Source organism: Mastigoproctus giganteus, chromosome 7 (assembly GCF_048544385.1).
Source record: "Mastigoproctus giganteus isolate SK-2022 chromosome 7, ASM4854438v1, whole genome shotgun sequence".
NCBI lineage: Eukaryota > Metazoa > Arthropoda > Arachnida > Uropygi > Thelyphonidae > Mastigoproctus > Mastigoproctus giganteus.
The window spans coordinates 161,329,749-161,347,173 of NC_143581.1; the positions used below are offsets into that span (position 1 = coordinate 161,329,749).

General features: G+C 37.5%; 1 protein-coding gene across 1 annotated transcript in view; it reads right to left on the bottom strand.

The window, feature by feature from the left end:
• Positions 1–427: 427 nt before the first annotated feature.
• LOC150083292 (protein phosphatase 1 regulatory subunit 3C-like) overlaps positions 428–17,425 on the bottom strand; it is a 41,299-nt gene continuing 24,301 nt past the window's right edge. Inside the window, exons 2-3 of the mRNA XM_090377155.1 lie at positions 8,441–9,588; positions 428–932 (exon numbers count right to left, since the gene is read on the bottom strand). Of these exons, the coding sequence (XP_090233281.1) occupies positions 8,693–9,588 (896 nt within the window). The 3' untranslated portion in view covers positions 428–932; positions 8,441–8,692. The remainder of the gene's footprint in view (positions 933–8,440; positions 9,589–17,425) is intronic.

Consider the following 17,425-nt stretch of genomic DNA (forward strand, 5'->3'; position numbering starts at 1 on the left):
ACATACCCTTTTTCTCTGAGAGAGAGAGAGAGAGAGAGAGAGAGAGAGAGAGAGAGAGAATAAATACTGAACGCACTGGAAGCGAAGTAATCTCGAAATATGTCAAATCAAATGTTAATTAATCTGACGACATTAACTTTCAAATCGCATAGCCTTTGTTTTATTTCTACCATACAAGACATACAAGATGATGCTAATTATATAAGAACTTCCTTTTATTTATAATGATGTGAAGGGGAGAATATCTATTTATATAATCTCTGTAGGTTGCATAAAGAAACGAGAGCAATATTGCTCATGGAGATATATTATAATGGGGAAATTTTCAAAGAAAAAAAAAATTTGTACTATATAATATGTAATCAACACAAATGAAGAGATAAAAATACTTCGCTTACTGTACATATTTGTGATATATAAGTAACAGGAAACTTTGAATTACGGAACGAACAACGCAAAGCATCTATTTGCTTTGCATATCCGATCGTTATTGGTTTCATAGTAAAATGGAAGCGTAAAAGTCAACAGTCAAATGGAAGTTGTCACTTATTCTTAAATATAAATACAAAATAAGCATATATTCACTTTATCCGTTACTTTACGTGATCGAATATGTACAAACTAAGTTAATTCTTATTTAGTATAGCGTGAAAAAATTTCGAATGCATCATTTACAAAAACTCAACCAATTTATTCTGTTGCGCGCTAATTTCGTCTATAAATATTTGACCTCACATTTTATTAGTCCGTGCCATGATTATTAGCACACAAAGCTGAGTAATCTTTCATCTTCGAGACATCTGCTCAAATCCAATCAAAATGAAATGACCGACGGACAATCACTAGTGTCCTTGTATTAACACACGAGCAAAGAATCCCAGTGTCACAAACTTTTCATCCCGGAATAATTTATTTCAATGAAGGGCAAGCACCTGAAAGAGAACGTGACAATATATTAATCTAACAGATATTTCAGCGCACAGTATGAATAAACAAACATACAAACAACAAAAAAAAAACATAAATAGCAACCAGTGTTTGGTAAAATTGTTTTAATGTTTATAGATTGATAAATTTGGCCTATTTCGTTGATGAAACTTGATACCAAACACAATACATGCAAATGCGCCTAATAAGTATAGCACTAGCTCATTTACTAATTTACCAGGAAATATTCTCAAATAGCTTTCAATAAAGTGCAATTTTCAAAAATATTTTATCACCAATTAAAGATACGAACAATTCTCTTTTAACAAATCCATATTCAAGGCAGTACTTTATATTACTTTACACCTTGCGGTACGTTGGGTTTGGTCATCATGTATGCCTACATTTGTGTTGTTTTATTGTTATAATTATGATTAAATGTCTGTTAATCAGAAACGTCTGTTACGTTATATATATGTGATTAAGCAATCATTTGTTACGTTACGTTTTTAAACAGTCACACTTAATATATTTAAAAAAAAAATGTAAGGACTTATAATCGCTTGTCTACAATGTAACGAAAAATGCTTGTCAGCTGCTCACACTGTAATTCGTGTATCAGTTTGAGAATGGGCATCTTCTACCCACCGAATAAACTTATCGCACTACTACCGGTAATCGTATTTGTAAACAGTTTCAATGGAATTGAAATGGAAGCGTGTTTTATCATTAAACAGACGTCTAAGAGAATTTTCGGTACAGTATACTGTATACAACTTCTGTCATTGTCATCTCTGTATAGTTCTTAAACTGCAGCATTTTTGAACTCACCAAGTAGAATTAGTTCAATGTAAACTTATGGCTCTTGGTCATCGTGAGATGTGATGGATGGCAAGCATCCCATGCACAACACTCTAAGCACTGTTGCGTGCAGAGGGCATTCAGGGGATGCTGAGTATTCCGCCTGACGTAGCCGAGTGGTCAATTCGATAGTGCAGTAGCACACGCTTTGAGTTGACCGTGTTTCGAGCCTACATGACTGCTAAATACATAACTGTATTTAGCAATCATTAAATACAGTTCAGAACAGAACTGTATTTAGTTTTACTGTTAGTATATAACAGAGCTGTGATGCTCAATACGTTCTGCGTTGATTTAAATATTTGTAGAAGAATAAGAGAAGTTTACCTCAATATGACACGCAGAACACTTCCATATGATACCCTTCAGAAATTAAAACGAATAAAAGATTAACGAAAAGTGATTATAATAAAAAATCAATTGAAAACAATTAAAAGTTGAACGTAAATTTTTTAACGTAACATAAAAATAATTTTTTCAAATTTTACGTTAAACTTTTCAAATAATTTTTTAATTGATTTTTTACTATAATCATTTTGCGTTAATCTTTTATTTGTTTTAATTTCTGGAGGCTATCATACGGAAGTGTTTTACGTAACATATTGAGCTAAATTTCTCTTTTTCTTCTACAAATATTAGTGTAATGTATGTAGAAGTAAAACAATTCTGTTTAAACTTCGGTACGACTTAAATAGTCGTACCGAAGTTTAAACAGAACTTTTTTAAATAGATAATTGCGCTATGTACAGCTATAAGCATGATCCTCACCAACGGGTGAAAAATTTTACCATAGGACAATTAGAATGTCATCCAATATCAAATTTTTCTGTTTTTGTAAATTTCCTCTTATGTAAGTTATATGTTTTATTAATGAATACATACTTTTATTTGAATCAGACATAGTTTTCTTTAATTAGAATAGTACACTGTTTTATCGACCTATGAGGTTTTATTTCTTGTCCTTTCTTGTTTTCTATTTTTTTTTCGGCATCATAAAACTAAGTTTCTCAATAAGAGTCCCCGCGAATTACTGCTACATACGAATTCACTATCTCTTGCTGAAGATCTGAAAAGTATGGTTTTTAAAAAAGTATTTAACTGAACTTTCTCTTAGTATTCATTCTTTCGGTGTCGGTTCAACCTGATTTCCAAGGTTAGATACCGAAATGATATTTAATATTAGGTCAGCCGGAAGCAGGTTTTTCCAGTAAGACAGCTCAATCGCCTTCCGAATGTGTGTCGCACTGATGAAGAAATAAACTGCTATAAACGGAGAATAATTAAAATTTTCTCTTTAATTTGTATTAAAGAACTGAATTTTTCTGTATATGTCATCTAATGAACGAATGAACGCAGACAAAATCCCTTAGGTATTACACAGTAATGAGAAGCCTGATTCCCACTGGCCTCTAACAGGTGCGAAAACATACATATGTAAAGAAGTTTTCATTACATGTAAGCATGTAATGAAGGGCAAAAGCATTTCAAATGAAGATCAGACTCTGGAACGGAGAAAATACGAGTGGTTTAGTGCTTCCAGCTTCATTATGAAATTACTTTGACGAATTTAATTTTTTTTTATTCCAGTACATGTGTAAATTATCCCAATAACAACATCCGGAAAATCTATTAGCCTTGAGACTGTCCAGGAGTGTCGTTCTTTAAATCATTTTATTCATGCGAATAAACTGATTTTTAATAATAATAATAATAATTCTCCTGATTGGGGATTCCACCTCATGACGGGTATTGCTACCAAGTACACAGGATGGTTGTTGTTATGTCTGGTGTTACTGTTGGTCGAGGAACTCTCTGACTATCCTACAGGTGTTCAGGATTGCGACTTTCTGGAATTTCTTGTACAATAATAATAATAATAATAATAATTACCACCCTGTGTACTTGGTAGCAATACTCGTCACGAGGTGGAACCCCCAATCAGGGAGAAATAATATAAAGAGCAATAATAATAATAATAAACCATCCCGATCATCCTGTCAACCACCGGTATGGTACATAGCAGCCTAGCAGCAAAAAGTCTCCCAGAGAACACCTACAAGAAACTCCAGAAAGTCGCAATCCTGAACACCTACAGGACAGTCAGAGAGTTCCTCGACCAGCAGTAACACCACCCTGTGTAATCTGTAGTAGTACCCGTCACGGGGTGAAACCCCCCCAATCAGGAAGAAATAATAATAATACAATACAATTTATTCATTAAAAAAAAATGTTTAAAATATATACAATTAATAACAATAATAATTACTGCCAGGAAAACACAGCGCCAATCTACCAAGCCATAAGAAAGATAAATGAACGGCATATAACACTGAACTTCAACAAGGGGACCACACTCGCACAGACAGAAGAAACAAAGACAGAAACATGAGCAAAGAAGACATTCCATGGCAGACACTACAATAACCTCCATCAAGACGACATCAAAATGGCTTCGGACAATATCCGAAAAGGTTGTGTTATACAAACAGGGCATTCGCTTTTAATTTATTGTTCTGATATACACCGTAACGGAAGGCTCTTCTCCGAGACCGAAGGATTCATGCTCACCATTCAAGACCAGGTAATCAATACCAGGAACTACAAACCAAAACCAAACTATTATATTAGGGTAACCCGGTAATTCCTTACATATACTCATGTGCATTGTGTCTGTAAATTGCGTGTGTTCTCTGGACGATTTGCCTGTTTTGCTGGACGTAAAAAACCCCAGTTTCTTGGGGGGATCTTGCTATCTACTCCTGAGACCGACTAACTCAGCCACTGAGAGAAAAAGCCCAGGTTCGAATCCTGTCATTGACGGGATTCGAATCTGAGCCTTTTTTCAACCGGTGTGGGGAGGACAGTGACGATAACATTGTGCTACAAGCGCAGACACCAGGAACTACAGGAAATATATTGCCAAAGACTCCGGAGTAACAGATGACACATGTTGACGATGTCAACTGGCCCCAGAAACAATTCAGCACATCACCGCAGGATGCAGTGTGATCACCCAGACGGAGTACACTCGCAAACACGACCAGGTGGCCAGGATAACACATCAGAAGCTAGCGCAAAATTACCAGCTGATCAAAGAAAGTTTACCGTATTACAAGTACGGGCCGTACTAGAAACCTCTGCTCTTAAACTATAGTGGGACCGTGCCATCATAACGGACAAAACGAACCCGCACAACAGACCAGACATAACTCTTACTGACAAGAAGGTTATTGTTATTTGGTTTTTAGGAGCATTAGCAACTAAGGCCATATTGATTAGACCGGGCTCGAAACCCAGTCTAATCAAGAAGCATGTGCTACGCACTGCTGCTCTTGCCCAGTTGGCTACGGAGGTGCCTGACAAGAAGGAAATTATTACATACCTGATTGACATAGCAGTGTCCAACACGGGCAACCTGCAGAATACATACGAGGAAAAGATCAGGAAGTATTTAGACCTAAGACCTAAGTATTTAGGAAGTCAAAGATATGGGCATATGACCATCCCGTTCATCGTGTTAACTACCGGTGCCAAAGAGCCTCCTAAGAACCTAGCAACAATAGGCCCCCTAGAGAACACTTACATGGAAGTCTAGAACGCCACGATCCTGAACACGTGTAGGACAGTAAGAGAGTTCCTCGACCAACAATAACAGCCACCCCATGGTACCAACCGCCATTTGGTACCAGTACCCGTCAAGGGGCGGAAAAATCCCATAAAAAGAAGAAAAGGTTTTATAATAATAATAGAAACAATCCAGCACATCATCGTGGGAGTAGGTGATCACCCAGACGCAGTATACTGATAGACACAATCAAGTCGCAGGATAATACATCAGCTAGAGAAGAAATATCAGTTGATCAGAGAAAGTATACCGTATTACAAATACGAATCTCAGGCTGTATTAGAGGCCTCTACCCACAAGTTGTACTGGAACCGTGCTATCAGAACGGACAAGGATCCCTCACAACAGACCGAATATAATCCTCGCTGACAAGAAGGAAAAGACTTTCCACCTGATCGATACAGCGGGGTCCAACACTGGCAACCTCCAGAAAACCAAGGAGGAAAAAATCAGAAAGAATGTGGCATATACAACAAGTAACGACTATCCCGATCATTGTGTCAACCACGGTATGGTGCCAAAGACCCTACATAACAGCCTAGCAGCAATAGGTCTCCCAGAGAACACCTAAAAGGAACTCCAGTAAGTCGCAATCCTGAACACCTATAGGACAGTCAGAGAGTTCCTCGACCAACCGCAACACCAGACATAACAACCACCCTGTGTACTTGGTAGCAATACCTGTCACTGGGTTGAATCATCCCCACCATCAATTAGGGAGAATAATATAATAATAACATCATTTCGAAGCTAAAAAAAATGATGCTACAATAACGGAAAATGCATCAATTATATGCATTAAAATTTGCATCAATTATATGTATTAAAATTTGTATCAATTATATGTATTTTATTTACTCGAATACCGTATTCTATCGTAGGAAACACAACCAGTGTTTTTTGAAGTATGATTTACAGAAAAGTAGGAGAGGATGATTTTCCTTAAATAGTGAGAACTGTTCACTAGAACCTAATCGAATAAGGCTTGTCTTCTCTTTTTATTTATTTATTTATTTATTTAAATAGTATCACTAAAGAAGTGGTTACTTTATCAGCATTCTTAACACATCGAAAACAAGGAATTTGCACCAGAATCATTCCTATTAGATAATACCATATAGGCAGGGTGTACTTGCATCTAGTTGCTGTATACTCTATATTACGGCGTATAAGTCGACCTCTGCAGCATTAGAAATTCGTCTAAAATTTCAGGGTTAGCTTACACGTCGAGTATAAAATCGCAAACTTGAAAGGCACCTTCTTAAGGCTGGAAAGACAAATTAATACCGATGTACTTACAATTTATTAAATATGTTTTGGCAATGTATACATAAATTTGCATTGTGTACATTGCTAAGTCTGAAGTATTTGTTCATCATCTTCATCAAACAAAATCACTTCATGGAATCCGTCAGCAGATATGTTTTTGGATTTACTTTTCGAGGTTGCCAATTTCTTAATAGCAAACATGCTTTCATATTCAGGCATTGTTTACAATCCAGAAACCAATTTACTGTACCGTATAAATTCCTTCACAACAAGGGACAGCTCGGTTACATAATCAAAGCCTCCCTTGTGCATATGTAGCAATAAGAGCAATGTCATCGCCTCGTCACCAGAACCGTGCAATGGTATTTGGAGATTCCGGCGTAGGGCTTCGAATCGAGTTAAACTATGTTTTAACCATTCAAGAAACAGTTTGGGGGGATCCCATGCCGAGTCGGGGCGCCAGGTGCATCGCAACCAATATCCCCTCCTCCCCATTTTACACGACACTACCTATACCTGTAAATTTGCTTTCGTGACCTTCTATTTTAAAGGTAGTAACGCTGTATACACTTACCGCTCTCTACAGTTTACTGTGCAGGGTAAATGTAGAAATGTAAACTTTTAAAATAAAGAGAGGAAATAGTTGAATTAAAAAGTGAAAAATGGTGCTTAATTTAGATTTTACTCCGATACACTATTATGCAAGATGCGAAATATAACTATAAAAGATGAAGTCGATTTACACAGTGAATTGATTAAACACGAATTTTCGAGGAAATAAAATTTAGAGTTCAACGTGTGAGCAAGAATATATGGTAACACACATTCAAGAAAACAGCTTTGCTCGGGAAATTACATAAAAGGTTACAAAGCATTAATCTTTTAAATGCTGTAGCTAACTGAGAAAGCTGGAAATAATATGCTTAGCCTTAATTTTGTATTGCGAGGGCTAAAGAATGAGCATAGTTTTTCATGAATAACTACTTGCAGTTTCTAGCTGAGCTGCGGGATTTAAGACCAAACCAAGCTGCATCCTTCACATAGCAACTGCACAGTTGACTCGAATGTACAGTGTGACCTTGCCGTTCAGTCGCGTTTATGCCCGTTCAGTTTTGCTTACGTACCAATGGACGTGACACGCGAGGAACAGTACGCAGCTCTCAAATTTTGTTTCCTTCTCAAGAAAATCACCCTGAAGTGTATGAAATGTTAAAAGAGGCTTACGGTGAATCTATGTTTCCATATAGCACAGTTCGCAGGTGGTTTAGAATATGATGGATGTGATTCAACCATAAAAATCGGCGGTCCTGGAGCTCCAACCACTAAAGTAACCACAGAAACCATAAACACTGCGTCTTTAATTGCGAGAGAAGATTGTACACTGCTTTCCAAGCACTAAGGAAAGCCGACTCTATATATCATAGCTCCCCGTCTTTGTTCTACTTGACAGTAATGATAATAACTCTTATTACGATAATAATAGCGCGTGGTGACATTATATGCTGATAATTTATTTACAAGTTAGTGCATATTTGCTTATTGGAGGCTTGAAGTGGTGAAACCCATGTTTAGTCTCTAGAGCAAAGTTTCCGGCATCCCCCTCCCCCCATCTTCTCCTTCAACCCATGCAAGGTACTAAGTACTATAGGTTTTGATACCTTTCGGGTTTGGGGTTTTCATAAAAAAAAAAAAAAAAAAAAAAAAAGCAATGGTTCAATTTATAAAATTTATATAATTTCATACAACAGGCTTACTTACTTTTAAATTCTTCACTTCCTTAATGAATTTTATCCAACTAAAAGTAATGGCGAATAATCCGTCCGGTCACTCATGCACACATTCACATCGAAATACAGCATCATAAGTAAGCCCTAGAAGAATCTATCACAAAATAGAGGCAGCCAAAATCGGCTGCATGCTGCATTATATCTTTATGGCACCAAAGTTTTCGAATCGTGATAAAATATATACAAAGTATATTGGAAGCTACAAACTTTACTATTTCCTCATTCACCAGTACGGACCTTCCATGACTAAGTGATTCCAGCTTGCAAATTCAGTCCAAGAGTCAAAGTCGGCTTTGACGGCATCATTGAACTGTCTGGACAAAGGAGGTCGGACTTTTTTGCTAGCTACCACCAGCCTATAGTTGATGCCATTGTTATTGTCCCAGTGTTCCTTTCCGTTGCATTTAAAACATACGCAGAACTCCACAACTTGAAATTTAATTGCTGATGGGGGGATACTAAATGAAAATGAAAATGTATCGTATTGAGAAGTTCCTTCCACGCCGCTAGGAACGAATGTGGCTTCAACATCCTTATGAGTCAACCATCTGTCATACGTGACACGTAAGAATACTTCTTTTCCAAAAGCGACATTCTTCACCTTCACAGTGCCATTTACGATGTCATCGTCTCCCTTAATGATAATATTTTCTAGGGAGACGAAGTTCCGGTCTATTCGTTTACGGAATTCTATGTAATCCGAAGCGGGTTGGGCAAACAAAGGATCCCATCGATGTTCTGATGTCACGTGCGGTTTGATTCCTTGAGTTACCTGTTCTAAGAATTGGTCAGTCCACTGAGGTGGACAGTCAGATGGTTCAGTCATGATGCGAACGTGTGTCAAAGCAAGTCCTTTATCATCAGCAAAACATACTCTCTTCTTATGACGACTGTTTCTTTCATCTGAGTCATCAAGAATATCTTCCTTAACTAAACACGACGGCATCTCCAAAATACGTGTTCGAATACCATTCAGCGTATTTAAGGCATTACTAAACTTTTCTCGGTTTCCATTGGGATAGTGAAAATCTGTAATCGCCGAATGGCTGAATATAGGCGGAGAGGTTGACAAGATCATCTCGTAGTCAACTGGCATGGCTGATTCCAACGTACGATTACCTGCAATGTAATAATGCAAATTAACCAGGCTCAGAATAAATACATAAGTACACAGCATATCATTCAGATTAGCAATATTGTATTTATATATCAAAATAATGTTAATGTTAATGTTAATAATTTTTCATTATCAGTGCTGTAACAATAAGTCAGTCTCCGGATGAAAATCTGGAAAATCCAGCCCTCAAACTGGCATGTGCCAGAATTTTACACTACGAGGGCCTGATACGTTAGTAAATAAAGTATGTACATACTATATATCTCTATTGGCTTGGTGCCATCATTGCTTGTGCGCTAGAGGCGGTCGTCCATCTCGCCGATCTTGCTACGTCGCTGATTGTGATGACGATGATTATGTTTCGGTTTTAATTTCATCATGTCCAGAGACAAGTGACAGCGATACAAAATTGTAAAACAGCGTATCTATTATAAGACACTTATTAGGAGGATAAAGTCTCCTTACAAATGTTACAAACAGTTTTATGATAATATTGTGATATCAAATCAAATTTTGTTGTCCACATATTGTTTTAACTATAAATAACAAGCACAGTCTCTTGTGGGAATTGCCATTTGTGACTCCGTTGGCCTTCGCCGTAGCACCGTTGATATAAGCACCGTACTCTCCACACAGGATGGAAAAGACCTGAGTTCAAATTCGGTCAAAGACGCGAGGAATTTTTATGGGCATTTTTCACAACGTGGCTGAGTTAGTCGGTTTCAGGCAAGAGTAGCGGGTCCTTTTCTCACGGACACTCTGTTTTTAAGTCCAGGAAACAGGCAAATAGACTCACAACACACGCGAATTATAGACACAATATTTACGTCGCAATATGGTCTAAGTCGCTAATGCGCCTAAAACCATATAACAACTGATTTTGAGTTACGGCTGTTTCCTTTGCACAAACCTGTTGCGTGTATACAGACCCGGCACAAGGATTTCATGCGCCCTTGCCGAGACTTAAATTTTGCGCCCCAGTTGTATTCTGTACCATCCATCCGCCTATCTATCCATCCATCACCCTGCCTACCAACAAGCCTACCTATTCTCACCCATTCATCTGTCTATCCCTTCATCTATAATATTATCCCTTCTTCCCTACCTCTTCTATTAATAGTTTCGGAAGCTTTTAATTGGCCGGCTCTGCGTGTATGCCGAACTGTTGCTGGCTGATGGAGATAATTTCTGTTTCAAGGTGTAGGAAATGCAATGATCTTAAGTCAGAATTTATCTTACTAATGAACGAGATTGATTCTCTGAAACAGCGGTTGGTTGCCTTGTAAAGTAACAAATATGAGGGCTAAGCTTTTATTGAAGTGTAAAATACTAAGCCAAGGGAAGCTCGCTGATTGTGATGATTGGAATCAGGATTGGGCGTCAAGAATGGATCATCAGATGGAGAGTACTTTGGTTCCGAGTATGTTGGTGGGTGATTGAATTTTTAGTGAAACTAGAATCGTATTCTGTAATCAAGACAGATGGAAAAGAACCAAGGTGTGTCTACCAGGAGTTAAAACTGAGGAACCTACTAACCTTGTTAGTTCTTAGGGAAACTAAAGGGCGTATGGTTACTCATGTCAGAACTAATAACTAAAAAAAAGAAAAAAGACTACTGGTCAAGAAATATAAGATCATGCTGGAAAAATGCCGTACGATAGGTCAAAATGTCGTTTCGGCAATTGAGCACAGACAGAATAAGAGGGATTAACTCGAGACTTCAGGGACTTTGCGAGGCTTATGTATGGAGAAAGTTTTTCTCTGGTTGATTAATAGAAAGGAATGATTTTGTTCATCCCTTCTATTTATCTGATTAATAGAACGGATTTATTTTGTAAGGATGGAGTCGACTTGAACAGGAGAGGTGTGAAGATCTTTGCCATAGGTGATGCCATAGGGAGGCCTAAGCGAAATTGCTAATTGGGAAGATAAAGAAATTCCTTGTAAGCAGATTAAAGGTATCGAGAAAACTTACACTTTTATCCTCCTCGACAGTATGTGTGGGATACTTCGAGCTCTATAAACACGTTGTGTGTGTGTGTGTGGTAATAGCCCAAGTAACTAAGGACATGAGGTATCAGAGTACTGCATCTATAAATTGCATATATTCTGTGGCTAATTTGCTTGATGAAAAAAACCCAAGTTTCCAGACAAAACATCATGCAAACCTCATTTGAGACCGATCAACTAAGTCACTTTGTAACCGAGTCGATCGGTTTAAGTCACTTTCTAAAAAAAAAAAAAAAAAAATCGTAAAAATTCCTCGCATTATTGAAGGAATTCGGATCCATGCCGTTCCCACACGGTGGGGGAGGGCAGTGATTATAACCACTGCGGTATCCGTGATATCAATGAATTAAACACCGTCTCCACCAATAACATGCCACAGATTTGGGTAAATTAAAATAAGGATTGTATTAAGGTAATAAAAAAATACAGAACAACCTGTTTGTAAAGTAATGTTAGGAGCATTGTACAGTAAATAAATTGAGTGATCTTGAGCCCCCGGTCAGCTCAAATTAGCATTAACATTAGCAAGGGCACATGATGCAAGAAAGCAAGCTTATATAGCATCAGCAAAAAAAAAAAAAAAAAACCTTATTTCACTCATCCCCTCGCTCCAAATGTTTGTCAAGTTCTGCCTTGAATCTATTTAAGCTATCAACTTCTACAACGACAGATGGAAGTTTGTCCCAGCAATCAACCACCCGCTGGCTAAAGGCAAACTTCCGCACATCTATCCTACAACCATCTTTCCTCAATTTGAATTTATGCTATCTCAGGCGATTATTCTGAGCAAGAAGAAGAATCTCATCACCATTGAGCATGCTCAAACCATTCAAGGCTTTATACACCTCAATCAAATCACCTCGCAGGTGCCCAGTCTCCAGACACTGTAATTTGCAAAACTTAAGCCTTTCTTCGTAAGAGCAACCCTTTGTTCTGTTCACTAATCTTGTTGCCCTTCTCTGTACTCGTTCCAGCAGCTCTACATCCTTCTTGAAATGAGGCCTCCAGACCTATATACAGTATTCAAGGTGTGGCATGACTATTGCCTTATACAAGGGAATAATCACCTCCTTATCCCTGCTAGAAAAATTCCTGTATATCATTGACAAGACACCATGAGCTACTCTTGCAGACCGCCTGCACTGCTCAGAAAACTTCATATCTGCCTGCTTCATATCTAATATTATTCACCAATATTTGGTGAATAATATTAGATGTCTGAGGTAGAACATTTATTGAACGGTTATCGTGAGAACAGTTTTTGAAATTTAGTGAAAACAGTTAAGTCAGACACGATTTGTTTTAAATCTTTACCAATAGTTAAGTAAAAACACAAACATTTAACTTATTTTTTTAATAACTTTAAATCTATCTTTGCATCTCCAAAAATAATTCATATATCCTTCGAAAAGTCTCAACCTTTTGGAATCTAGTTTATGACAAATAAACCAGAATTTAATAAATTTTTAATAAACAATTGGTATAAAGTTATAAAAGGAAATTTTACAGATTTCCTTTTGTAACTTTATCCAATTGTTTCTTTAAAAAATGATAAAACGTTTTAAAGAAACGATAATAAAAATGGAAAAAAATGGAAACAACTGCCTTAAGACTACCCGATTTTGTCAACGAAGTTTGCTTATTTTGGCACACACAAAACATACAGAATGTCAACAATCTGTTCATACTAGATGAAGACTTGCATTCACACCAACAAAATAGGACTGTCACTTATTTTTTCTATTTAGATGAAGACTTGCATTCACACCAACAAAATAGGACTGTCACTTATTTTTTCTATCTGCCGATTGGAATTTTCGTGTAAATAAATACGGCTAATGAGTTTAATACCTTCTGCCCCAGTTTAGCAATCGCTTCAGTTTTATTTGGAGAGGGTCGCATCAAGGTCGTACATATATATGACATTTGCTAAAGCGGAAAGCCTAGTGATGATGTAGTCGCACGGGTCACTGCTGCATTCCAAATTGTGGCTGGCGTCCAGGATCATTTGCACAGCGACTGTCCATATAATTCAATAATGGATGTCCAGTTATTGTGCGAAATCCCTCTGAGAATTTCGCAACACTTGTATATATATATATATATATATATATTATTTTTTTTTGCATATTGGTATGAACGCTTTAAACATATGTAAGCAGTTTATCTAATATAATTTAATATTAGTCCAACTGTTAAATGATGCTGAAATTGCTGACATAATATTATTATATACAATAGGCGATTGCCATTCATGGTTTAATCATTTCGAAAAAAAATATATATACAGTATGTATATATATATGAAGGATGGACAAAATAATGGAAACAGCTGTTGTGAAAGTAGTAGTTTCTGAAGTGGCTGTACGACGTGAATATGCAGTGATGATTTTCTTTCTTTCTTTTTTCTTCTTTTGTTTTGTTTCTTTCTTGCATGTAGTACTGCTAAGTACTACATACAAGAAATAAAAACTGATGTTTATTTACAAGTGACATAAAAAGGTACATGAAGAAATGACCGATTTGGAATTCAGAAATGAATGTCTGAATTCCAAAGAGGTCAAATCGTTGGTGCACGTTTAACAGGAACATCAATGACTAAAACTGCTGATCTATTGAATATATCCAGAGATGGATATATTCAATAGATCAACAGAGGAACCGTATCGAAAGTGATGTCTGTATTCGCCAAGTACGGAAAAACAAAATCTGATGAAAAAACTGTGGTAGAAAATCGAAGCTAATTGAGAGGCCGCCGGATACTGATTAGGATTGTAGTCCGAAAACGTTAAACTATTGGCTCAAACATAACTGCAGAATTTAATGTGAATATCAGCAATCCAGTTTCTATAGTTCGGCGGGAACTTTATAAAGCTGAAATTTATGGAAATAAATTTCAGATTTGTAAATTGAATAATTTGATAAATTTGAAACGTTCCTCCATAAAGACTGGTCCAATATTCCTTTTAAGGTAGTTCAAGACTTGTTGGAATCCATTCCACAATAGAATACAAGCTGTTTTAAAAGCATAGGGTGATCCAACAGCATATTAGGGAATATCTGTAACACTTATCACAGGTGTTTTCATTATTTTGTCCACCCCCTATATATCCACATCATACCTCGCAAATTGCAGCTAAACTCGGAGGACACCAGCATTAGTGAAGAAGTTAGAAGGACAGAGAGCCATCTACCATCTCCCTCAGTGAGCGATCAGAGAGAAAATTCGATAACCAATTACAAAAAACGTCAAACCATAAGATGGAAGCTTGTTTAGAGCAACTGCTTGTGTTTCATCGAACTTTTCCCTTGAATTTGTCCATAAATGGGTAACATAAGCAAAAATATCACCAGTGGATCGACACTGACGGAATTCATACTGGCGATCATTGATCAGAAGGAAGGTTTCTAGGTAGTTTAAAAGTTGGCGGTTAACTGAATTTCTCCATTACTTTAGAAAGAGTAGAAGTAATTGCAATGGGACAAGATTTGGATGGGAAGGATTTGTCACCCTTTTTAGGAACTGGCTGGATATGAGAAAATTTCCAAGCAGAAGGAAAAACACCTTTGGAATAAGAAAGCAAAAAAAGGCGGCAAAGAACAGGAGTAAGATCAGGAGCAAGGTTTTGAGAACAAGTGGAGAAATACCATCAGGACTTGGAGCTTTAGCATCAAGATTCATCAAAATCCTTCTGACATCCTTTTGACGGAAGACCACAGGAGGCATTGAATGGAGTGTACTGGGAATGGTTTGAGGTGATTTACCAAGATCATCAATACATGAGTTGGAAGGAAAATGGGATGCTAGTAGGTCAGCTTTATCCTTGGCTGATGTGACAACAGAACCATCTGGTTTTGACAGAGGTGGAAGCAGAGATGGGCAAAAGTTGCGGCCAATAGCTTTGGCAAGAGACCAAAATGCTCGGCTACCATTAGGGCAAGAAGCAAGTTTTCTACTCTTAGCCTGTTCGAAATCTAATTTAGATTGATTAATAGCTGCCTTACAATTGTTGCAAGCTCTGGTGTAGACAGAAAATGAAACCGAAAGAATTGAAAACAAGCCAATTACGATATGCAACATTCTTCTCTTGAACAGCCTTAGCACATTTATTGGAAAACCAAGGTTTAGATAAAGGACGAGATTTTAAAGTGGAGTGTGGAATAAATGATTCCATTCCTACAAGAATACACGGACACGTGAACATGTATTTATGTAAGGGGCGGCTCCTAGAACGTCAGTTCAACTCCGCCTCGTATCTCCGTGAAGAACTGTATCACTACAAATGGGCTAGATATGTGTGTGACATAGGTTTGTGTGTATTATGCGTGTGTTCTGTTGTAATGTTCTGACCGCTTGGCTACCCAGAAGCATTACCTGGACAGATGATTCTGGGTACTCGTCCACACCACGAGAAGCCGTCCCGTTCTTGTAGATGGGACACCTATGGTCTCAGAGTATGAGACAAAAAAAAAAAAAAAACAGAAAGGAAGAGAAAGAAAAGAATAAAAATAAATAAATAAATAACTAAGATAAAAAAATATATATATATATAATAAAAACCGAAAGGAAAAAAAAAAGAGAGAGATAAATAAAAGAAGAGTAGATCTTCCAGTTGTGCAACCATTAAGAACGGTAGCATCAAAACACTTCAATTCCTCCTGCCAGATGGATTTGATTAACCTCGTATCACTGGAATCATACTTTTCCTTAGTTCAAACACTTCTTTAGCAAATACTTGGAGCATTTGAAACTTACTACGGTCTCTTAAAAATATAGCTTCTTCTCCTAGAGCTATACTCTCAAGAATTTCACGTATCGCTATCCTGGTTCTCAAAACCTTGCTCCTGAGCTTACTCCTGTTCTTTGCCGCCTTTTTTTGCTTTCTTATTCCATATATTCGATAATCATATAGTATGTGCTGCCAGCCTTCTATGGCCCAGCAAAAAACAAAGGTCCGTGTTACTTAGTCCTAAAGCCTATAATTTCTCATTCATTGACCCGTGCCCTGTTAACAAAAATGACGACTGTAACTATGTGTAAACCAATTGCGAACTTTTTTTTCATTGAGAAAAGTCACGTTCGGGATAAACAAGTTGGTCACTCTTCCAGTAGGTATGGTGTCCCATCTTGTCTGCCATAAATTAATTACTTCATTCATACATCTTTTCTTTTCGCCTCTGCAGTCAGAGCGAATATTGATCTTTATACCAAAACGTTTTGTAGGAATTTCCCTCTTAATACGGTAGCAACAACCACGATACAACAAATGTAGATCCAAGGGTAGCGCTCCGGCCAACACCTGCAGAGCGGCAGTGGACACCGTTCTGCACACTCTTAGAATACCAAGAAGCATGGTGTGCTGTATGGAATTTAGTTTAGCCCGAAACGTAGCTATTTTAACTTTATGGAACCAGGCTATTCGACACCGTTTTAGAGCTGTACCCTCGAAATGTAAGGAAGATTGGATCTCACCATGATGTCCATCATAACCTCAAACTTCATCAGTCATACTGCATGATGGAAGAGATGGAGAAGATGGAGAGATGTGTTAAAGGTCTTGAAGTTACTTTCTGTTGCAATCAGGTTTTCTTTATTCATTGGCTATACCCTCCTGTCCACCTCCTGTCTGAGGTCTTGATAGTAATAACATTCATCGAGGATGCCGTCAGTTGTTTCTATTTCACCACAATAGCAGTGCAGTACTTGAGCCAGTCCTAGTTGATGCAGTTTGGCATTTATGCTAATGTCCCGTCATAAGGATTGTTGCATGTAGGCCTGGTGCCATCCACAGCTTTTCTTCCTTGGTAAATTCCCTTGCTTCCGGGATG